At 42.0% G+C, this 24,068-nt stretch overlaps 1 protein-coding gene across 2 annotated transcripts; it reads left to right on the top strand.

Moving 5' to 3' along the window:
• The first annotated feature begins 391 nt into the window (after positions 1 to 391).
• LOC137883569 (phosphatidylinositol 4,5-bisphosphate 3-kinase catalytic subunit alpha isoform-like) lies at positions 392 to 23,847 on the top strand. 2 transcript variants are annotated; one of them, XM_068725105.1, is made up of 27 exons: positions 392 to 912; positions 1,432 to 1,491; positions 4,226 to 4,344; positions 5,971 to 6,070; positions 6,464 to 6,632; positions 6,770 to 6,896; positions 8,052 to 8,261; positions 8,624 to 8,718; positions 8,826 to 8,981; positions 9,492 to 9,737; positions 10,251 to 10,336; positions 10,932 to 11,037; positions 13,357 to 13,509; positions 13,618 to 13,752; positions 14,657 to 14,781; positions 15,172 to 15,253; positions 15,342 to 15,506; positions 15,830 to 15,933; positions 16,072 to 16,243; positions 16,627 to 16,733; positions 16,873 to 16,994; positions 17,746 to 17,824; positions 17,913 to 18,083; positions 18,293 to 18,410; positions 18,803 to 18,954; positions 19,069 to 19,231; positions 19,382 to 23,847. In XM_068725105.1, exons 4-27 carry the CDS (start codon positions 6,015 to 6,017, stop codon positions 19,487 to 19,489), a joined length of 3,207 nt encoding a protein of 1,068 aa, XP_068581206.1. In that variant the 5' UTR covers positions 392 to 912; positions 1,432 to 1,491; positions 4,226 to 4,344; positions 5,971 to 6,014; the 3' UTR covers positions 19,490 to 23,847. The 2 variants fall into 2 exon arrangements, with proteins under 2 accessions (XP_068581206.1, XP_068581207.1); XM_068725106.1 differs by lacking the exons at positions 392 to 912; positions 1,432 to 1,491; positions 4,226 to 4,344 and having other exon boundaries at positions 5,156 to 6,070.
• The last annotated feature ends 221 nt before the right edge of the window (positions 23,848 to 24,068 follow it).

The following is a 24,068-nucleotide window of genomic DNA, read 5'->3' as shown; positions in this document are numbered from 1 at the left end:
ATCTCATTTTATCTTATCTATCTCTTCATATCTCATCTCATTTTATCTCATCTTATCTCATTGTATCTTATCTGTCTCATCTCATCTCATCTCATCTTATCTTATCTATCTCATCTTATCTTATTTTATTTTATCTCATCATATCTCATCTTATCTTATCATATCTTATCTCATCTTATCTCATCTCATCTCATCTTATCTCATCTTATCTTATTTTATTTTATTTTATCTCATCTTATCTTATCTATCTCATCATATCTCATTTTATCTTATCTATCTCTTCATATCTCATCTATCTCATGTCATCAAACGATGGGCTGCTGCTGCTGCTGCTGCTGCTGTTGTGTGAGAACACTCCGGTGTCACGCCCCCTCACACAGGATCCCTCTTTGGTGTCACTGTGTTTGTTACTGGATGATGGGATAGTGGGATCCTGTTGTAGCTTCTGAATTTAAAATGTTTTTATGGTTTGAATGATAAGTGAGGCGACATGTTGTACCACTGATGCATCACACCCAGCTGTGTGTGTGAGAGTGTGTTTGTGTGTGAGAGGACGGGAGGACGGGAGGAGGGCCCCGGACACAGCGCGGCTGCAGTGCCGCACCGAGACAACTCGTCCAGTCGACCAGCAGTTCAGCTGCTTCCACATCCTCACCCCGAGCCCGTCTGACTGGACATCTATTCATGTAGCTGTACGCGTTACCAACCCACAGCGCGAGAGGAGTCGTTGTCGGTGTGGAGTAACGGGTACTGTCACGTGAAGCTGACGCACGGAAGACAGCAGCCTGCTTCACCCGGCGCCGGGAGCCACCTACCCGGCCGGAGGGGACCGATGGGGCTGGCTGGATGAAAGGCTAGCTAACTAGCATTAGCCTCTCAGACCAGCATCCTCACTGCCGCCAACCCAACAGGGTGAGCTACCATGCTAGAGTCACGTTTAAACCTTTAATAGACAGACGGCTTAGTTTAATGCGTAGAATATATGTATAAACGAGACGATGACAGGCTCAGCGTAAGGGTTAGCTAACGTTAATGAACAACACAGCTAGCTAACGGAACCATTTACTAACGTGTGCGTTAATTTAAGAGTATCATTTGAAGAGATGTGGTAAGCCGACATGGATAGAGTAAACTAATGTAAATGTTATGCTCTCTCTCTCTCTCTCTCTCTCTCTCTCTCTCTCTCTCTCTCTCTCTCTCTCTCTCTCTATATATATATATATATATATATATGTATGTGTGTGTATATATATATATATATATATATATATATATATATATATATATATATACTTCGTTATACATATTCATGTCACCTGTCACCTGTCATCCACAAACACACACTCTGAGCCAGCCTGCTGCTAGCCAGTGTGACTCCTCTGTGCAGAGAAGGTGAAGTTGTTTGTGTTTGTGTTTCCTCTACTGTGACAGCTGAAGATGGACTGAAACATGGAAGGTGGAAGTGTCCCATCATAGGAGGGCTTCTCTGAGGTATGCTCCTCACAGTCCTCTCTTCTGTTGACAGTCCAGCTTAAGGCGTTTCGTATTGAGTGCTTTCTTCTTTCTCCTAACCCACAGTAGAAACTGCAAATCTGATTTAATAGACAACATGTTGATCGTGTTTTCTAAACCTTCTCATAACTACAAACATGTGATGTGTTGCAGAGACTGAGCAGAGGTTTGATCTAGTCTACACAACCAGCTAATGCTATTTGTACTTTTGTGTTTCAGTATTCAAAGCAAGCTTGTGTCTTCTCGGCCAATGTTTCCTCATTCCCCACATCCTGTGTTGTGAGGAAACTTCCTCTTTTGTCCTAAAGTGCTTATCTGCATCCTGATCAGGGTCGCAGATCTCACCACTGCTCAATGGCTTGTTTGTTTTAACTCACTGTTTTCCGTTGTAGCTTATTTTTGTATGTTTCCCTTCTTTGTATGAAGTTTGCTGTTTTCCTTTATGGTTATCTCTTTCATGCATCTTTGTGTCAGTCACAACTTTAAACTTAAACTTGGTGGACGATGTTTCTGTCAGTTAAAGTGACTCTGTCTAAACTGCTGCTCGTGCATCATGTAGCCATCCGCCCAGCTGTAGACGCTTAACCTGATAATTTTTGTATTTGCAACAGTGAACGTAGAGCAGCCTTCTCGTCAGCAGCCTCCACCATCTGATAGTCACACTAAATGACCTTTTTCAAGAAAATATGCAGAATCAAGAGTTTTTATTTCTGTGTGTCACCCTTCAGACGACCAGATGTACAGATCGTTGCTATTTTTGTAGCCGTTGTTGTGGCTCTGGCTCAGTTGATCTTAATCACGGCTACAAAGCACCGATGGACTAGCTCAACACCATACCTACTTGAACTACTGTAAACCTGTGAGGTGTGGGTGGTGATTCAGAAGCTAATGTGCTCCGAAGCCAGCGAGTATATTTAAACCCACCAGTATACCATTCATGCCCTGTGGTGCCCTCCGTTAAATCAGATGTGAGTCCTCTAGCTGTGAAATGAAAAGTAAAGGTTCCTACCTGCTTGGCCACTATACCCTTATGCCGTTTGCTATTCTTTATTTTCTCACTGAAGGTGACAACCAGCCCTTGTTGAAAAGGTCAAATATAGTTCAAATGCACCACTAGTTTCTTAATCCGTATTGGTTAAGTAGTGTAGAAATGTAGCTTATTGATTCAGTAATCAGTTATGAGTTCTTTAAGGATTTCATTTTGTTATCTTCAGTATAGTTTGCCTTTTTACATTCCTATATGAGTGCATTCATAATGTTGTAATAGGACCTAGTGCTGTTTTGTCTTCTAGATTATTAGAAGTGACTATTTTTGCTCAAAATTTCTTGTTGTACTTCACATGTAAAGCTAATATCATTCAGACAGAGTATAGCAACCACAAGAACTGTGCTAAAGAAGAAGAAGGGCAACAACACATTCATGTTGTGAACGAGATGGATATTGGCCTGATGAATGATGCTTTTAATAACTGTTGGTTTTCTTCTCACCCTGGTTTCTGAGAGTTGTTTATGACCATAAGTTGGCTTAAGGTTAGTGGTTTTCTAAGAGTCCTGCCCACACAAACACATACTTTCCCATCACTGTGTCACAATCTGTTGCAGTTGAGTCACTGTGTTGTTTTTGTTGGACATAAGCAGACTGTCTAAAATTCTTGTGTCAATGAAGCCCACAGAGACCCGGCTGTTTCCCAGTACTCATGAAAGAGGATTGAATGAGCTATTGTTGACGGGTGGAAACACAGCTACGAGCTACGAAGCACTTTGAGTGGAATTGTGTTCACATATTGAACTGCTGACCATCTTGAGATGGGATTACCTCAGTCAAAACTCCAAATTGGGCCAGGGGCGTAAAGTGGGTGGGGGCCATGGCCCCGCCCCCACTTCCTACCCACCTAATTGTGGCGCCCTCGCTTGGACCACACCCATCTTCACACTCGGCCTTCAACTACACACCTGTTAAGTTTTGTGACTGCGTCTTGGGCGGTTGCGATCCGTCGCGGTGACAAAGTCTGTCCACAGACAAACACACACACAGAGACAAACAGTCACACACACAGACAAACACACACACAGAGACAAACAGTCACACACAGAGACAAACAGTCACACACAGACAAACAGTCACACACAGAGACAGACAGTCACACACAGACAAACAGTCACACACAGAGACAAACAGTCACACAGACAAACAGTCACACACACACAGACAAACAGTCACACACAGAGACAAACAGTCACACACAGAGACAGACAGTCACACACAGACAAACAGTCACACACAGAGACAAACAGTCACACACACAGACAAACAGTCACACACAGAGACAAACAGTCACACACAGACAAACAGTCACACACAGAGACAAACAGTCACACACAGACAAACAGTCACACACAGACAAACAGTCACACACACAGACAAACAGTCACACACAGAGACAAACAGTCACACACAGACAAACAGTCACACACCGAGACAAACAGACACACACAGACGGTGAAAACAATAGCGTGCTCGATGTCATGGCTTTGATGATCAGTGGAGGTTTAGGGAAAAGGCCAGTATCAAGTAAAGATATTGTACTGTACTGTGTGACATTTCATACATCATTTAATATACATGTCAAATTAATGGCAGAATAAAAGAGTAATGTACCAAAAAACAATCTTTTTTAAATAGTATTTCTTTGGCTTTTATTACATGCATTAGATAAACAGCTGAAGAGTGATCTAGAAAGAGGTAGAGAGGGGACGGCATGCAGCAAAGGGCCCAGGCTTTGAACCTGCTGGGGTAAGGAATCAGCCGTAGCACACAGGACGCTCTACCAGGTGAACAACATCATTTTACTATCACTATCCATCTGTTCAATATCCATCTGTTCAATATCATCTGTTACTTAAGATTGGGAAGTAGTTCACTGTATTATCTGCTTTAAATGCTGTTTTAGTGTATTCATGTTCTTTAAATGAGAGCACTAAGCAAGGGTGATAAGAAGTGGATGTTTAGAAGTCCAGGATAAGTTATAGTCCATCTCTCATCACTAGTCCTGTTCTGATTACCTGAGGTCCTTTTTTTAGGGATTTATTTAACAATAGACTTGTGCCCTGCTCAGAATAAATTAAAGCATTGCTACTCTCTTTAAGTGCTGAAATGCTTTACTGGTATTATATCCATTTTAGAAAATGACAATCAGAAAGGCCTTTAGCCTCAAACATGGTTCCATTTCTTTCCATTCACTTTTGGATGAACAGCATGTTTTTGGTTGGTCTGAATGGGTCTGTCTGATATCTCACCTGGCTTTCCTTTGCAGATAATCTGACGGAATTGCCATTCAGTTACACTTTCATTTTTTTTTGGATAGCTGAAAACAAACTCAAACCAGTCAGCGCCTCTATTCTAACTGGCTTTGGTATGAAAAGATGAGCTCATATCCCTTTGATAACTAGAGGACTTCTATCATCATACTGTTGGTATTGGTGTGGATGTGTTGTAGCGGTGATACATTTTCTTATAAGTGAATTCTTAAAAGTGATAAGAATTAAATTTGCTATTGATTCTGGGTGCTACGACTTGATGATAGGGCTGTAAGAGACATGTTGTATTCTGCATCATGATGTGAGAGGATGTGATGGAGGCGTGTTGTTGGAGGGTCAGATATCACTTGACCTGGCTGAATTGACTTCCATTGTCTTTGCATTTAGTGTTAAGTGTCGAGCCGAGTACTGTTCAGCAAAGTAACCCAAAGTCTGAGTGAAGAAGGGACTTTTTCATCAGGACGATCAGGATCGTTAGTTGTCAAGTGAAAATGTTATTCCAGACTGTAGTTTGACTTGATTTTACGAGATGATGCTCTTTATATAGTGGGGCAGACACTGGGCAGCAGATTGGAACAAGCTGTAGGACTAAACCCTCCGACCTAATACTAAGTTCATCTTGACATGAGATTGTTGGATCAAACGGACGTGATTATCAGGATGAGTTAAAAAGCCTAGTCCCCCCTGGAGTCCAGACACTGGTGGTGGTGATGAAGGGAGGTGATGAGGAGCATGACTGTGATGCTGACTGGGGGTGACTGGGCTGGAGGAGGGTCGCATCTGCTTAGAGCTGAAATGACAACTGACAGCAGCAGAGAGGACACTTTTTAAAGTTTGACAGCTGCGATGTGATTGGCTTAAGGAAACTGTGCAGAATGTGTTTGTTAACTTACAGTGAACTTCATGCACGTCTATGCGTTTGTGAAGACATACATTATGGCTTTCTGTGATCACCCACTTAATGACTAAAGTTTGATGACATCTGAGTTAAAAAGTATGTACATATATGGGTCACTACATTACTATATGTTTAATAGAATAGTTTGATTGAGGGTGTAAAGTCACAAGGCACATAGTGCCTCAGCCTGTGCTTTACACAACGAGGTTCAGAACCTTCTTGAAAGTGTTCTTATCTTTCAGGTCGCGCTCGACAGCTTAACTGTGTGACTGAGACAGAGAGGAAGATGCCTCCCAGGCCGTCCTCAGGGGAGCTATGGGGCATCCACTTGATGCCTCCCAGGTATGACCCACTGATGAATACTGTAGATAAGTGCATTATTTAATTTGTTTTGAGTACATATGCCTCTACAATTATTAGCCTGATGTGATTTCATGTTATAGCAAATAAGAAAATGTAAAAAATATACATGCAATGTATTTATTATATATATATATATATGTGTGTGTGTGTGTGTGTGTGTGTGTGTGTGTGTGTGTGTGTGTATGTATGTATGTATGTATGTATGTATGTATGTATGTATATATATATATATATATATATATATATATATATATATATATATATATATATGTTCCTGATTGGATGTTAAGACATTATTAATAGTGTGAAATGCCCATAGAGTGTATAGTGAAAATAGTCAAGACATTATAATAATGCTGAGCGTGTCTGCAGGATCCTGGTGGACTGTCTGCTGCCCAACGGAATGATTCTGACCCTCGAGTGTCTCCGAGAAGCCACGCTCATCACCATCAAACACGAGCTGTTCAAGGAGGCCAGGAAGTATCCGCTCCACCAACTCCTGCAGGAGGAGACGTCCTACATCTTCATCAGTGTTACACAGGTAAGAGCTCTCAATCTCAACTCAAAGGTTTGGTCGGCATGAATGAGTAAATATATTAAAAATCTCTTCGTGAAAGTTTGATGGAACTGCCCCAGAACATGTGTTTGTAAAGGAGAAGAGTAATATGTGTGTTTTAGGAAGCAGAGCGGGAGGAGTTCTACGATGAGACCAGAAGACTGTGTGACCTGCGACTCTTCCAGGCCTTCCTCAAAGTCATTGAACCGGTGGGCAACAGAGAGGAGAAGATCCTGAACAGAGAGATCGGTGAGACGACATTGGTTCTGTAGTAGCTGTTGTTAGGTCTTATTGCTTTTATCAATGAAAACAAGGAACTACCAGTAAAATATAGTTTGGAACATGTTCAATTAAGATGAAATATTTTGCCTGAGATAATTAGTTAACAAACTAAACTAAATAGCTGGTAGACTTAAAGAGAAGAATACATAAATCATAGTTCACTTAGTAGTTGCTGTTTTTCATTAAAGACAAAAGAGGCTAAACATCTTCGGTTGTTTAGCTGAAGAAATTGAAGTAGAATATTTGGCGGCTTTAAGTACAAGTTACATTGTGAATGAAAAAGCCCTCCCATGAGATATTATTGGGCGAATCATAAGCTTCATATAATAAGCAGATAAGGCTTCCGATGCTTCAGTGAGAAATAATTGACGACATTCAGAACTTTGACGAGGGGCTGCAATTTAAGATAAACTTTACAGAGTCTGTAACGGCCACCGGTATCAATCTCTCGCACATAAGTCTCACACACACACACACACACACACACACACACAGGAGAGAAGAGAGAGAAAGCTTTACGAGCGTCAGTCGCTTCACCATTAACTCACTCAGTTGTTGAGTAAGAGAATCAGATCTCAGTCAGATGTCAAGGATTCCCCTTTTTACAAAATGTACAATAATCACATCAAATAAATCACAGCAACAGACCATAACAATGCTCATATGTAGGCCTATATACGAATGAATAAATGAATAAATACGCTGTAGCCTGTTACAACATTTATTAAGACTGTGTGTGTAACGATCTCCTCTGGGACAGCACACACACACACACACACACACACACACACAGCCAGCAGCGCTATCTGAGAATAACTCATAATACTTAACCTTGATGCCTAATGAATGTGAAATTACTACTCCTTAGTTTATGTGATATTTGGGATTTTTGGTGTAATGCATATATAAAAACATTGATTACCAAAGCTGTGAAGTGGAAGATTCAAAATGTTTGGGTCAGCCTTATAAGCAGAACTGATGAACTAAAGATACTTGCATTTGTTGTAGATAGAGGAGGAAAACATAATTTTACCATTTTTCTAAACGGACCAAACCAAATCCAGCCAGAATTGCCTTGAAAAGACTCAAATTGATCCCCAGCTCTACTTTCTGTTCCGTCAGGTTTTGCCATCGGTATGCCCGTGTGTGAGTTTGACCTCGTGAAGGATCCCGAGGTTCAGGACTTCAGGAGAAACATCCTGAATGTTTGTAAAGACTCTGTGGAGCTGAGAGACGCCAGCGGGCCCCACAGTAGAGCGCTCTATGTTTACCCACCGAATGTAGAATCCACACAGGAACTTCCCAAACACATCTTCAGCAAACTGGACAAAGGTAGGCAACAGCTCCGGCCTTCTTTTGTTCTTCAGTGCATAATCCATCCGGGTTTACAGGAAAAGGAAAAAGGGGTAAAATAAGACATAGAAAATTATTATTACACAAGTAACGTACTTAAAGACATCAGGGACCAAGAAGGTTTAGTCTCCCATCAAGCCAGCCTAACAATGGACAGGAAGTACAGTGAGCGGAGCTTTCAATGAATTGATTGAGGTGCTACTACTGTGGAGGTCGATACGAAACCTCCAGACCTCATAACAATTAAAGATGGATGCTTATTGTTTCCGGGTTGCTTTGTGAGTGAAATTAGATTCATTGATTCTTTTTTCTCAGCTTTCTTTTATTCTGTCTTTTTGTAGGTCAGATTATTGTTGTGATTTGGGTGATTGTTTCTCCAAACAATGACAAACAAAAGTATACATTGAAGATCAACCACGACTGTGTCCCTGAACAGGTGGGAGGACACTGAGACACTGAATCAATCATGAGCCACCCTAGTGTTAGCGTGAGGAGATGGAAGGGTGTCTAACGCAGGCTGTGGGCATGTATCTCGTCCTAAAGGTGATCGCAGAGGCCATTCGTAAGAAGACACGCAGCATGCTGCTGTCCCCAGAGCAGCTGAAGATGTGTGTTCAGGAATATCAGGGTAAATACATCCTCAAAGTGTGTGGCTGTGATGAGTACCTGCTGGAAAAGTACCCCATCAGCCAGTACAAGGTAAGAGACATATGGGGAGAAATGTATCTACTTAAAAGAAATAATGACCTTAGATTACATTAAAAAGCATGTCAAATGTTTTTTACAGGTAGTAAATATTAGTTTCTTAGTGTAATGGCTCAAACAGAAACAATACAGGCATAGTTGGGAGCAGTCTGTACAGAAATCCATCAAACTATGCTCTAAGATGAGTCAGGCCGATCCATATCAGGATATAGCCAAACCCCTGATCCACTCCAGATCCTTTATTTACTTTAATTATTGTGGACATGTCAAGACAACATTGCCTTTCATTAAAATACTGGAACCATTTCCTCATGCTCAGCGATGTGAGCCCATGCTCAGAGTCCACGTGAGCCAAATCAAAGTAGAAGATGCACTCTTTCCTCTACAGCTGCTGGAGAACGACCGGTTGATACACTTACTTCACCCTGTAACTCGAGCAGCTCTGTGTGGTTCTGTTCCAACTGTCCTCTGCGTCAGTCCCTCTCTCTGTCTCTCTCCCTCTAGTATATCCGAAGTTGCATCATGCTCGGCAGGATGCCTAACCTGATGCTAATGGCTAAGGACAGCCTGTACACTCAGTTGCCAACAGATAACTTCGTCATGCCGTCCTACTCTCGACGCATCTCCACGGCCACATCCTATATGAATGGCGAGGCAGCTGCCAAGTCGCTGTGGACCATCAACGGCACCCTGCGAATACGAATCCTCTGTGCCACCTATGTTAACGTCAACATACGGGACATAGACAAGGTGGGGAGGCACAGTACAGGAAGATACCATAGTCTGTGTCGATCAGTCAACTTGACTAATGCTTTGTTCTTACATCGATGGGAGGAGAAGACTAGAAGTGGCCAAAGAGAGAGGAATTATCTGTTACTGATTTAAAAAATGATGTTATTTATTGTCCTTTTTGAAGATGAATGGACGATTTATTTTTGGTTCTTTCAGTTGTGCAGTGTCCCATCTTCCAGTACCTCCCTCCCTGTAGAAACAAGCAGCCAGTGTCCAGGTCTGCTGTGAACAGAGACCTTTACATGAGTAGTTCTGGTAGCTCATGCCGGTGTGCTGTCATGAATTATTTGTGTAAATGGAATGTTTTCACGAAAATGCCAGTATAATGATCATATAACACAACAGCTGCTACACGCTGAGACAAGCTGTTCAACCGGAGAATCTTTTAGAAATGTTATAGTGAAGATATATATCATATCTTTTATTAATGTTATTTTTCTTGTTGCCTTTGCTTCTCTTGTATATTTATAGATATATGTGAGAACAGGCATATACCATGGAGGTGAACAGTCGTGTGACAATGTCAACACACAGAGAGTGCCTTGCTCTAACCCCAGGTAAGTGTTCACTACCTTTCCTTTCACTACAGGACTCTTTAATCACAACCACTCCATTTGTTAGGAGCTTTTCTTAATATAGTTACAACATACTTCTTATACAGTTAGAAACAATGAATTAAATAGAATGTGATGAATCAGTTATGACACCCACTAATAGAAATCACTACTACTTGAAATCACTTTCTCCTTTTATCACTGAAATGGTGCTTTAGGCATTTTATACTGCTAATTTACTTTAAGCAGTCTAAGGCAGGAGGGTAACACTGAACTGCTGTATTACCTCACTGTTAAACCTCAGTCTGGTGTACTCTCATACCCTGTGTAGAGGTAAAAGGAATATGTTGTACACACAGTAAAGAACAGTCCTACTTAAGTGTTTTTGCCATTGAGGTATCTATGTGTCTTAACTTCTACACGCAGTATACGGTGTCTGAGCGTCCCAGTTTGAAAACACTTTGGTGCACGTTCTTTAGGTCAGCTTCTTGGTGGTGTTGCTTGCCCTGTAGGCCTATATTTGAGATTGTTTACGGCTCTTCCTGTTGGCCCCAGTCGCATAAATGAACTTGATGTCTCTTTCATTCTGTATCTGCAGGTGGAACGAGTGGCTCACCTACGATATGTACATCCCGGACATACCCCGTGCTGCCAGACTCTGCCTCTCCATCTGCTCTGTCAAGGGCAGGAAGGGAGCCAAGGAGGTAAGACAGAGAGCAGTGAAAGAAAGCACTCCACCATGCAGCTTACATTGACAGGATATGGACATGCAGAAACAGCAAGTGTCTTACTATGCCTCCAACTGTTCCATGTTTTAACGGTTGGGGATAATTATGGGAATGTAAAATACTTTCCTCCACAATTTTATTGCGGGAAAATCCAATAAATTAATAGTGAAAATGTAATTTTATGATTTTAAACACAAAGAAACGGACACAACAAACAAAACATGATAGCAGAGAGCAGATGACCTCCATGTGTCTAAATCTGTTATTCAACACGAGCATGCTGTGCCATCCTGGAGGGCTTTATACTGTATGTATAGGTACCTTGTGTGTGTGTGTGTGTGTGTGTGTGTGTGTGTGTGTGTGTGTGTGTGGTATTGGTATATGAACCTACCCGATGTGTCAGTCTGTCTGAGTATACGTGTCCAAGGTGAATGGAAGCTGTGGTATCAACTTTAACTCTGTTTAATTACTAATCAGCCATCGGCACTGTGTTGGCAGAAAATATCAACAGAAACTTAATCGGCAGAAGAGACTTTTCCATTCATGTTAGAAGATGCTTCTTCCCGTTGAAGGCATGCTGTGAAACGGGCTAACTGTTCTCACTCAAACTCATATTGTAGTATTTGAACGAAAGACTTTGACAACAAAAACAAAATCATGATTAGGGCTGAGAAGTTCTCAGCTTAATATATCACATTTAAAACTTAAAAAAGATGATGCTTTTTTCATGTCATTGGGGAAGCCTGATAGTAACAGATTCTAGATTACACTTAGCTGTGTTTAGAAACCATGTGGTGGTGGAGTGTGTCTGTACTGTGTCTGTGCTTTGGCTCTGATACTCGTAACAGACACCCACACAGATTGATTTTTCTTTCATCTCTCTCTAGTGGAAAAACTGGAAGAGAGAGGTGTGTGTGTGTGTGTGTGTGTGTGTGTGTGTGTGTGTGTGTGTGTGTGCGTGTGTATCAATGGATGCCAGACATGGATATTGTAACAGACACCTGGGGTGGGCCCTATCCAGCAGCGCTCAGTGCTGGACTGAGGTCAGGTTAGCGGATGCTCTTTCAGGCTCCACCTGAATGAAAGATAAACACTCCTCTGCAGCTGCCTTTTGTTCCAGCACTTACTATAAATAGGTGCGTTTTGACTGGCTGTCTGCGCGTAACTCTGTCCGCCTCGCCATGCTACCTTTTGTCACCTTGTTCCATCGCTGCCCCAAAGTGAAGACTCACTCTGAAGATCAAGGTGTTATCTTGAACATTCCCTTTGTGAAGACTTACTTGGTAGCTTTGGTAGAAGGAGTACTGCAGTCTAAAGATTGTTTGATAACCTTTATATCTAAAGATGAAGCAGTGCTACATGTTGCTAAGACCTCTCACTGTCCCATAATCAATTATCACATAATCAAGAGCGAATAGAAAGGTCCAATTCAGAGTTTAATCAAATGTTACTCCAGTACTGTAAAATAACAGCCTGTGCTGTCATATAGCTGGGCGACATGTCGTGGCTTACTTACGTCACCTTCCAGTAAGAATGAGTGTAGGCGTGACATTCTATCTACTACTGTTACTGGACCTATTCTCAAACCTGTTCAAAGCCTTTAAAGTCAATGAAAATCAATAAGAAGTTGTTCATCGTTATAACCCTCTTACTCTATACTTGAAAGACTCTTTCAAACAAAGGAACACATTGAAGACAGATAAACACCAAAGAGCATCTCCTTTATCTGTATCTGACTTATTGAACAATGTGACCTTTGGGACATGGAAGCACTCAGCTGGACCTTCACAGAGGTTCATCAGACCGTTTTAATCGGTCGATGGGGAGAGACATGGTATAATGTCAACTTGTGGATACTTAGTCTGTACTCTTGGCTGAAGTATACTTATTATAAGTGTATTTTATCATGATGTATGTGATATAGACTTTCTTTAGAGTGAGTGGTTTACTGTGTTCTCAGCATAAGGAAGCCTTAATGAGATTATATACTTACTTTCACACTGAGAGTCCCAGAATACGTTGGTGTTGAAAGCCTCACAAGTCAAGATGATTCACCATCTGTGTTTGTGTCTGATTCTCCCACGAGCTTCTCACATTGAAACTACTCGCAGTAAATATGGAATCAGTGGTTCACTCTCTCTCTCTGTCTCTGTCTCTCTCTCTCTCTGTCTCTGTCTCTCTCTCTCTCTCTCTGTCTCTCTCTCTCTTTCTGTCTGTCTCTGTCTCTCTCTCTCTCTGTCTCTCTCTCTCTGTCTCTCTCTCTCTGTCTCTCTCTCCCTCTCTCCCTTCCTTTAGGAGCACTGTCCACTTGCTTGGGGTAATATCAACTTGTTTGACTACACGCACACTCTGGTGGCCAACAAGATGGCTCTGAACCTCTGGCCGGTCCCTCATGGCCTTGAAGACCTCCTCAACCCCATTGGAGTCACAGGATCCAACCCTAATAAGGTATTCAAATTCATCATCTTGCTTCAATGTTCATTTGCACATTTCAGAAATGAGGTATAAGAAAGTAACTTTATTAATTTAATGATATCATTTTACTCTGTTGTCCAGGAAACCCCATGTCTGGAGCTGGAGTTTGACCACTTCAGTAGTTCAGTCAAATACCCAGACATGAATGCAGTAGAGGATCACGCAAACTGGACCATCTCCCGGGAACTGGGGTTTAACTACAACCTCTCCGGACAGGTATTCACCTGCTTCTACACAGCCAGTTGTTTCATGTTTAGAAACTCAAACACAAGTAAAGAAATGTCTGCTGCATAAGCGGCAGTGCACTTTTTTTTATTAAACACTATTGTACTGATGACCGTCATGCACGTGTGAAAGCACACAATAAAGACAAAGTCATTGGATGCAGCATGTACCTTCATGTTGTCACTCTAAAGAGCTGATTCATTTAAGTAACAGATCCACATGTATACAACATGTGTAGAGTTACTGAGATAGGGTGAGGTACGTTATTAATCCCGGTTCAGTAGACCTCTTCGTAGCGTGACATTGAGTCATGAGGCCCTAATGTGAGGCGTGGTTGTGTCCTTGTTGAGGGACTCCATGTAATGACAATCTGATGGTTGGTAGTGTGTTAGTAACGTGAACACACGTGTGTGTTGTGGAAGACGCCACGTGTAATTCTAGTGTTATTGGATCGTTTAGGTAAATTATATGCGAGTGTTGTCTTTAGTGAAGTTAATATTGTAGCTCTTTTCAGTTTATTTCTAACATTTTATTTATTGAAACATTTTGACATGAGTACATTTCGGGCGATAAGTGATTGGATAAATATGTTTATTTTCAGCCAATCAATGATCTATGAAGACTCATTGTTGACTTTATAACACTTGTGTTCAGTAGTGCCGCTGTGAGTTACTCTGCCGTGTGAGAGGATGTGAACAGTGTGAGACGACGCGTTTACTTATTCATGATGTGTGTGTCAAATGGGAGGAGTGCCCAACTGTGTAATGATGATATCAGGCGGCTTGTTCCTGAGCAGAAAATAATACAAAATAATACAAATCTAAACTGACGTCAGAAATCAGACTTGATGTGGTGAAGGTATGGTTTAAGATCTTTTCTTTCGGATGTGTTTCAGAGCAACCGGTCGGCCAGAGATCACGCCCTGACAGAGAGCGACACCGAGCAGATGAGGCAGCTGAGTAACAGAGACCCTCTCTCAGAAATCACTGAGCAGGAGAAGGACTTCCTCTGGAGACACAGGTAACCTCCCCACCAGCAAATAGAACCGTGGCTAAGTGGAGAGCAGGGCCGCCTTTCAATCAGAGGGTCGGCGGTTCGATCCCCGGCTCCTGCTCTACTAGTCTCATGTCAATGTGTCCTTGAGCAAGACACTTAACCCCAAAATTGCTCCCGTAGCTGCGTCTACGGTGTATAGATAGAATGAATTGTAAGTCGCTTTGGATAAAAGCGTCTGTGAAATGACTGTAATGTAATGTAGAACATGGTGCTACTTTACTGCACTGTAACCATAGATTGCATCACATTTTGTTTTAATCTTGTATGCAGGATGTCGATACGTAAAAACAACTGATTGAGACCTAATCAGGGATACAAAACACAGTAATGATCCCCTTTCTCTTTCTCTATCAGGCACTACTGCATGAACATCCCTGAGATCCTACCCAAGATCCTTCTCGCTGTCAAATGGAACTCCAGAGATGAAGTAGCACAGGTAATGCCATGCCATTTCATTCATAGTTCATTGTTCTATCAAAATACTTGAATAGTGTGTAATGAGTAATAATTTGTATGTTTCCCAGATGTATTGTCTGTTGAAGGAATGGCCGTCTATCCGTCCTGAGCAGGCCATGGAGCTGTTGGACTGTAACTACCCAGACCCCATGGTCAGGCACTTTGCTGTACGCTGCCTTGACAAATACCTTACTGATGACAAACTCTCCCAGTACCTCATCCAGCTTGTACAGGTAGGTCTGGACTAGTGAAATCAAGGAACTGATTGACGAAGTCATGGGCTAAAAAGGAAGACGGTGAGGAAGTAAGAGTGAGACTCAAGTGGCTGTGGAGTACTTTCCTCCAGCCTGGGTGTCCTTGGTAGCCAGAGTTACGTATATCCGTTGGAAAGCAATCTTTCTGCAGTGTAGAAGACTTTCCGGTGTGCCTCAGGTTGTTTTTGTGCTTGGTGTACAGAGCCTGCATGGTGAAAGACATTATAAAGTCTAAAATGACTAATCTGAACCTCCTCTTGCTCTTTCCCTCCTTCCCTTCCTCTCCTCTCCTCCTGCTCTAGGTATTAAAATATGAACAGTATCTTGAGAATCCCCTGGCCCGTTTCCTCCTGAAAAAGGCTCTGACCAATCAAAGGATAGGTCATTTCTTCTTCTGGCATCTCAAGTGAGTCACCTTTCAGATTGCTTTTTCTTCATGTTTATGTACCTTCCTTTCTCTGTGTCTTTCTAGACAGCTAGACAACTCCTCTTGCCTCCCTGCTTCTCACTCCCTCCTCTTTGTAACCCCTAACCCTCCTCACAGGTCAGAAATGCACAATAAAACAGTGAGCCAGAGGTTCGGGCTGCTGTTGGAGGCTTACTGCAGGGCGTGTGGCATGTACCTGAAACACCTGAGCAGGCAGGTCGAAGCCATGGAGAAGCTCATTAACCTCACTGACATCCTTAAACAGGAGAAGAAGGATGAGACGCAGAAGGTAAGGAGAGAGGCAGCAAACACACACATACACACACACACACACACACTCACACACACACACTAAAAAAACACACACACACACACACACTAAAAAAACACACACACACACACACACTAAAAAAATAAACACACACACACACACATACACACACACACATTTTTGCAGATACCTCTCAAATGCAGTCATTTTTAGGAGATTTCTTTGTGTATGCGTGTGTACGTGGGTGCATGCACACACATGTATGTGCAAATGCACGTGTGTGTGTGTGTGTGTGTGTGTGTGTGTGTGTGTGTGTGTGTGTGTGTGTGTGTGTGTGTGTGTGTTGTGGTTGTGTGTGTGTGAATAAGTGGGGTTGTGAATAAGGTGTGTGTCTTGTGGAGGTCCAGATGCGGTTTCTTGTGGACCAGATGAAGAGACCGGACTACATGGATGCTCTGCAGAACTACACCTCTCCTCTCAACCCTGCCCACCAACTGGGAAACCTGAGGTTAGAAGCAACAGTGAAAGAGCTGTGTGTGTGTGTGTGTGTGTGTGTGTGTGTGTGTGTGTGTGTGTGTGTGTGTGAATAAGTGGGGTTGTGAATAAGGATTGACATTGTCTAATAACTTGTATTCATGTGTGCATAGGTTAGATGAATGCAGGATCATGTCATCAGCCAAGAGGCCGCTGTGGCTGAACTGGGAGAATCCTGACATCATGTCTGAGCTGCTCTTTCAGAACAATGAGATCATCTTCAAAAATGGAGATGGTAACACACTCACACACACACACACACAACAAATATATCATTGCCAAATTATTTCTTATACTTGACTTTAATGATAAGCCTAAATACTGAGGATTATGGGAAGCTTTATGTTAAAGGGACAGTTCAGCCCAAAATCTAAAAATACATATTCGTCCTCTTATTTGTGCTATTTATCAATCCAGACTGTTTTGGTGTGAGTTGCTGAGTGTATCGGCCGTAGAGATGTTCCTTGACTTGTGGCGCTCAAAGCGCTAAATATTACATTTGAAAAACTCAACCTTGTCGTGAGCAGTTTTATGTAGGAACTATTTTCTTTCTACCGAACTACATCTGCCAATTGTATCACCACGCAGAAGGAAGCATTCATCAACTCATGGACGAGAGGCTGAATGTAAACTTTCATTAACGTCAGCTAGCTCAGTGGTGCTAGGTGAGCTAGCAGTACAATTGGCAAGTGTATCATATTGAAAGTTTTCTCTCACTCATAGAAAATATGAAAGCGTTGGCTCGGTATCTACAGGAACACCAAATCACCTCTCCTGACTTGTGCTAAACAGCGATGCAACATATTTCCAGACTCAATCCTAAATTATTTGACTCAAGTTGTGAATTGTTGTTTCAAATTCTGCGGAGCTTCTTGGTAACAGTTATGTACTGTAATCAAACTTCATGTTGTGTTTGAGTATAATCTGTCAGTATCCCTGGATGCCAGTAACTGTAACTGCCTTCATTGTGTGTGTTTTTGTTGTAGACTTGCGGCAGGATATGCTGACGTTGCAGATTATTAAAATCATGGAGAACATTTGGCAGAATCAGGGCCTGGACCTTCGGTACGTCTCTCTCTCTCCTATTATCTCAGTCTATGTGTCTTTCTTCTCTTGCTCTGCGGCTGAGAACAGATGTGTTGTGTGTCCCCAGGATGCTTCCCTATGGCTGCCTGTCGTTAGGAGACTGTGTGGGGCTCATTGAGGTGGTTCGCAGCTCACACACCATCATGCAGATTCAGTGTAAAGGAGGCTTGAAAGGAGCCCTGCAGTTCAACTCAAACACTCTGCATCAGTGGCTGAAGGACAAGAATAAGGGCGAGATGTGAGTTCTTCTCTCCTGCTATTATTTTTACAGCATCATTAGACATTAAAGAACTTTAATGTACATCTGTGGGACCCCAGAAGGAAATGTCTTTTAGATTGTCGTTTAGAGTTACAGCCAATTTACTTTTAAACATTTTCTCATTTCTTATTTGTTATAAAATCCAAAATGAATGTCGTCGCTGCTTACTTGTGTGTTTGTGTGTGCAGGTATGACATGGCTGTGGATCTGTTTACAAGGTCCTGTGCTGGCTACTGCGTAGCTACATTTATCCTCGGGATAGGAGACAGACACAACAGCAACATTATGGTCAAAGATGATGGACAGGTAACACACAGCTCAACATTTTCACACATGGCTATACATACACAGTTTGAGATATGATTGACATTGCATGCAGAGTTCACACACAGTGAATCACCTGCACAATGATTCAATCCTAGTTGGACCTCAGTAGGGTTGAAACACATCTGATGATAGAATTGATTAAGCTACTTTGTCTAGCCGGCTTTATGAAGGTTCGTTGTTTTCATTTTTTGTTTCATTTCAGTGGATTTATTAGGGATTTGTTATTGTCCAATACGTTTGATAGAACAGATGTGTCTGAGTCGATGCACAGTGGGTGGACAGTATATAGACTTTTCTTTAGAGGTTTACTTGTTAGAGAGAGTTACTGAAGTTTGACTTCCTGCTTTCTTCTTTGTTCTGCTCTCGTCCAGTTGTTTCATATAGATTTTGGCCATTTCCTGGATCATAAGAAGAAGAAATTTGGCTACAAGAGAGAACGAGTTCCCTTTGTTCTGACGCAAGACTTCCTCATCGTCATCAGCAAGGGATCCCAAGAGTGTGCAAAGACCAAAGAGTTTGAGAGGTACTGCAGCATCTTAGCTCCAACTAGCATCAGTCAGTCTGTGCTCTTCTTGTCCTGTTGTGAGATGCTGCACAGCAAAGCTTTGCTATAGGGATGTTTTCTCTCCCCCTCCAGGTTCCAAGAGATGTGTTATAAAGCCTACCTGGCGATCCGGCAGCATGCTAACCTCTTCATCAACCTGTTCTCCATGATGCTGGGCTCTGGCATGCCTGAGCTGCAGTCATTTGATGACATTGCCTACATTAGGAAGACGCTAGCCCTGGAGAAAAGCGAGCAGGTAATAAAACCTCTCTGTGCACTAATTTGTTCCGCTCTGGTCTTATGTTGGGGTCTTGAAATAGTCTCAAGTCTCACATTGGGCTTCCTGAAACCTCTGCACGTATTTTGTATCTATTTATCGCTTAGATGTTGTTTCTGCTTTGTGCAGGAGGCGTTGGACTACTTTATGAAACAGATGAACGATGCTCACCATGGAGGATGGACCACCAAAATGGACTGGATATTCCACACAATTAGACAGCATGCACTGAACTGATCTCCTGCAAACAAACGAAACACACCAGTCCCACCCTGGAGTAACAGGAAGTTTGCGGCTTGACTTTTGATTTGATTTTAATTTATCCGAATGAGGTTCCGTTGTTTCTTTGTTTTCTGCCTTTTTCTGCGGTCTTGATGGCCTCACTTTACCCTCTACCTTTTCTGGAGTCGACAAGAGAGCCTTGTCCTCATGTCCTGTTGAAGATGTGTCCTACCTGGATCTTTGTGTCCTTGGCCACTGTTTGCTCTGTTTTTCCCCCCCCAACAGAAACAAACTGGATAACTTTTTTGGAGTAATTTGACCTCTTACTCTTGCAGGAAAAACGATATTTGGACAAAACAGAGTAAAGAAGATGGATCCGCCAATCTTTAAATGTAGCCGCAAAGTAAGTTCAACTGCTGTATTACTGCACTGTGGCTTTTATTATTTTATTATTATTTTTATGTTGTTTTTAATCGTATCTGCTGAGAAGAGAGCAGGCACAAGGAACTTAACTTACACAATAAGTGTTCATCAAATTTGCTGCACAGTGCAGGATTACTAGAGTATGGGGTCTTCTGTGATGACTACCACTGCACAGTCTTCCGCCATACTTGTGGTGAAGTTGCCCTCCTGAGCTGATTTGGGGTCAGCTTTTGTGAGAACATTTCAAAGCTCAGAAACAGAAGAGTCTGGGTTGTTTTGCTCTACAGTCTCCCGGCCTCGATGAAGATGAAGAAGCGCTCCACCCGTGGGAACATTTGTTGGTGGTGCAGCTTTAGACTCTTATATAAACTTCAGGGTATTGATGCCTCTCCATAAAAAAACAGCACTTACAAATAATATACAGATTTAATATGCCTTTTTGAATTTATTTACGTTTCCACTTTTTTTCAGTTTCTACATAAACAGTCAAAACTCAACTCTCCACAACCTTTGCTATTATGATATAGTTTAGTATTTCTGTTTGCTGACGTCTTCTGACAGCTTTGCTCACGTTCGTAAATGAAGACAGCTGATCCCTTTTTGTTTTGCCTCCGTCACTTAAACATCTCATTGACCCATCCAGTAGCCCGATGTGTGTTGTTGTGCAGTCCTACTTGGAATTTATTTGTTTGGGGATTCAAATTGATAAGAAAGAAAGTGCCAGTCTCACTTTGTGTGACCATTGGGACCTGTTTTCAGTCTCTGGCTCTGTTTTATTGGCGAGCAGCAGTCCAGAGGAATATCACGTCTTCCTGTTGATGAAAAGCCTTCTGCATCACAACACTCCTGCTCTACAAACGCTGCCTCAGCATGTTGTAGTGAGCAAACCACAGCAGCACATGAAAAGCTAGATGTGACCGTAGTAGTGTGTTATTTCTTCATTTCTAACCATGTGAGGCTGGTTGTCTGAGCATGTCTCCCATTAGAATGACTCATGAACAAAGTGCGTTTTAACTTGTGTTTATAACACTGAGCCCATTACACTGGCAGTGTGTTGTGTGCTGTTGTCATGTGCTGTTATAGTAGAAGATCACTTTTTACAGAGTCATTCAGCCTGTAGCTGTTTCAACATTTTAAAGTCAGTGAAATGTTGAAGTTGCAAAATCTTTAAATGAATCAAGTGAAACAGAACCTTTGTCTCGAAAGGGATTTCAACAAATCTTTCAAACTTGATTGGCTCGCTCAGTAGTGGGCACACAGGAGAGTCTCCACCCACACCTCCGTCACCTGTCGGCTCAGGAAGCAGAGGTTGTGGGTGAAGCTATAAATCAGACTTCAGCTACATTCTTTGGACATGGACACAACGTCTTCATGCCATTCCTACTAATATCTCACTTTGCTAGTTACGAGCCGCTGCAGATGAGGGTCAAGTGTGTTTTTATAGTTAATCGGCTCAATCGTATTTCATTTGATTAATACGCCTGTGCCAGTTTAAGATGAGTCATCGGAAATTACAGATTTGTTTTTCTTCACATATTTGGCAAATAACAGGAGACAACAGAAGAATTGACGCAGGATCACAGCTTGGTTCATGCATCGTGTCTTTCATACAGGCCGTTGTCGCCTTGTCTTTTGAGAGAGGTAGTTTTATCAGAAAGTAAACGTATGTAAAGTGTTTTTAAGGAGAACAGAACCTTGAGTGACAGTAGAGGAGAGAATGTATTTTTCATGAGCACCAGACGGCTTCACAATGTACCTAGAAAGATGTTTGGATGTGCTCATTGCTACATTATTGTCTTACTTACAGACAGTATGAAACTCAACCTGCTCACCTGTTGATTGTATAGAAAGTCAAAGCGGTGGTCCGTTCTGGTGTGACGTCACGCTATTGCAGAATTACCTGCTGGAATGTATTTAATCGCTAACATGGACCTTACCTGCACTCATGTTTTAATGTTTCCTCTCTTATGTCGGATGCAGTGCCACTAAACAGACACTAGGTTGTTCTTCTTCTTTTAATGTGCCAAATCAGGCATCACTGAGGCCTATGGAAGCTCGTGCTGGAGTCACACCATGCAGTGAGTCAGATCACTTACAGACTTAAAAAAGAAACAGGTTGGGCAATGCACTTAAAAAGAATGGTTGTTATTGTAATTCTCAATGCCTTTATGTCCAAAGGGACTGTGTGCGACGTTAGCCCAGTGAGCATGTTTCTCAAACATAACCAGTTCTTCTGATGTACGTACAGCTAGTCACACCTCTTTTCTATGCTTGGTTGTGTTTGTGTTAATTGTCTCTCTGTACCGGTTGCAGATCTTCATTGGCAGGCCCCAATGAACACCCACACTGTATGTCATGTCCGTGTGTGTGTGTGTGTGTGTGCGTGTGTGCGTGCGTGCGTGCGTGCGTGCGTGCGTGCGTGCGTGCGTGCGTGCGTGCGTGCGTGACCACACTTCACTGTTCAAGTTGCGCTGTATCTAAATCGTTTGTAAGCCTTTTCCCCCCCGCTGGTCTGTGCCAGAGAAGGAAACGTGTGGAAGTCTTTGCTTTGTTAGCAAGTAATCATAAACGAGGGAGAACTTTTTCATACATCGGTTGTAAATGTTTTACTTGAAATGTCACAAATTAGAACGGCAGACGTGTTTAGTTGGTTTAAGCTGAGGTGGAGGTGGTGCAGCGCGTGTTTAGTACCGATGACAGAGAGAGTGTTGTACTTTAAGTAAGCACCGGTTGTTGAAGCATTGTGTTTGTTTGATTCTGGCAGTGATTGTTATCAGTGCCACAGTCCTGCATGTCAGAGTGAAGACACAATTACTTCTTGAACTAAAGTTGTTCTTGAGTCTAAATGTCTAAGATCAGGTTCAGTGAGAACTGTGACAAAGTCTCTTACAGGGTTTAATAAGATTTAATAATCTCAAATGTTCATCCTCAACCTCCAGATCATAAGAATCACGTCCAGCAGCTACTTATAGTTCTCACATCTTCTCAGAGCATGTTGGTGTGAATGTTCTCTGGTCCTCAACGTCGGCACTGAGTTGGTGCAGGAACGATGTTGTTGCACTCGTATATTTAAAGCCCGTATTTAAACATCTGACTGACGGCACTGATTGATCAACGTCCTGCAGGAGGAAGAGTGTCACATAGTGAGACGTAGTTGTTGTTCCTGCGTAGGGTGAAGGTGAATAGAGGAGGCAGCTCTTCAGTTGTTGCCTTGCATAATAAATCATAGGATCTGAGCTATGATTTCAACATGAGCAGTGGACACAATAACATGAACACCCAGATATAATGAAATTCAATGCAATATCATGCAGTAAATACTACCTATGTGTTTTTATTCTAAGGTGTTTTATGTTACTGTTTTTGTTTGGATGGTGTTCACGTTATTGCGTCCACCACCTTTATGAATATGGGGCCTGGTAATAAGGGAATAACAGGTTGTGTTGTTAGAGAGCCTTTGAAAGACCGTCAGGGTTTTCAATATGAGTAATCATGAAGATTATTGATCCTCTGTGGTCACATGAGGCTTCTGAAGTGTCCTAAAGTCTCACTTTGAAGAGACTGAATGCTCTGTGGCTTCATGTTGTTTTCTGTATGCCGTGTTCTTAACTACATTATAGTGTTTTGCTAATATATATTTCCACAACATACCATGCTGTCAGAACCTTAACCTATACTATGAATGAATGTACAACGGGCCGCTGTCGTGTTTCACAGCCTAACGCATGAGAGTTCAGTCTGCTAAGCAGCCATACAGATGTTTATATATTAAAGCCTTACGTTTGCTCTGTGTAGGAACCCTTCATCTTTACAATAAGCTGTGTTTTGTATTTATTTATAACTGTATGTTGTATTTCATTTTGGCTCCCTGGTTACACAGTAACGGTTTGTTCCTGACTCGTCATCTGAGTGTTCTGTGAAGATGTACAAATAAATTAGTTAAACATTCACCCTCTTTCCCTTTTTACTGTTCAAAAGGCCTTTTTACTACATATCACTTGATTGAATAATGGAATCAAGCATCTTCTTAAGTTTTGTCTGCCATGTTCAACACGACTACATTAACTCTTGATTGTTTTATTTCCAGGTTTTCCACTTCATCCAAATCTGGGGAATACCAAAGTTTAAAAGCTGGATTCATGAAATGTGAAGGGCTGAATCTGATGTTTGT

The sequence above is a fragment of the Cebidichthys violaceus genome, unplaced genomic scaffold, assembly GCF_023349555.1.
Source record: "Cebidichthys violaceus isolate CVI_PGR_0920_01 unplaced genomic scaffold, fCebVio1.0.p SCAF_33, whole genome shotgun sequence".
Lineage (NCBI taxonomy): Eukaryota > Metazoa > Chordata > Actinopteri > Perciformes > Stichaeidae > Cebidichthys > Cebidichthys violaceus.
This window is presented reverse-complemented; position numbering and strand designations above follow the sequence as displayed.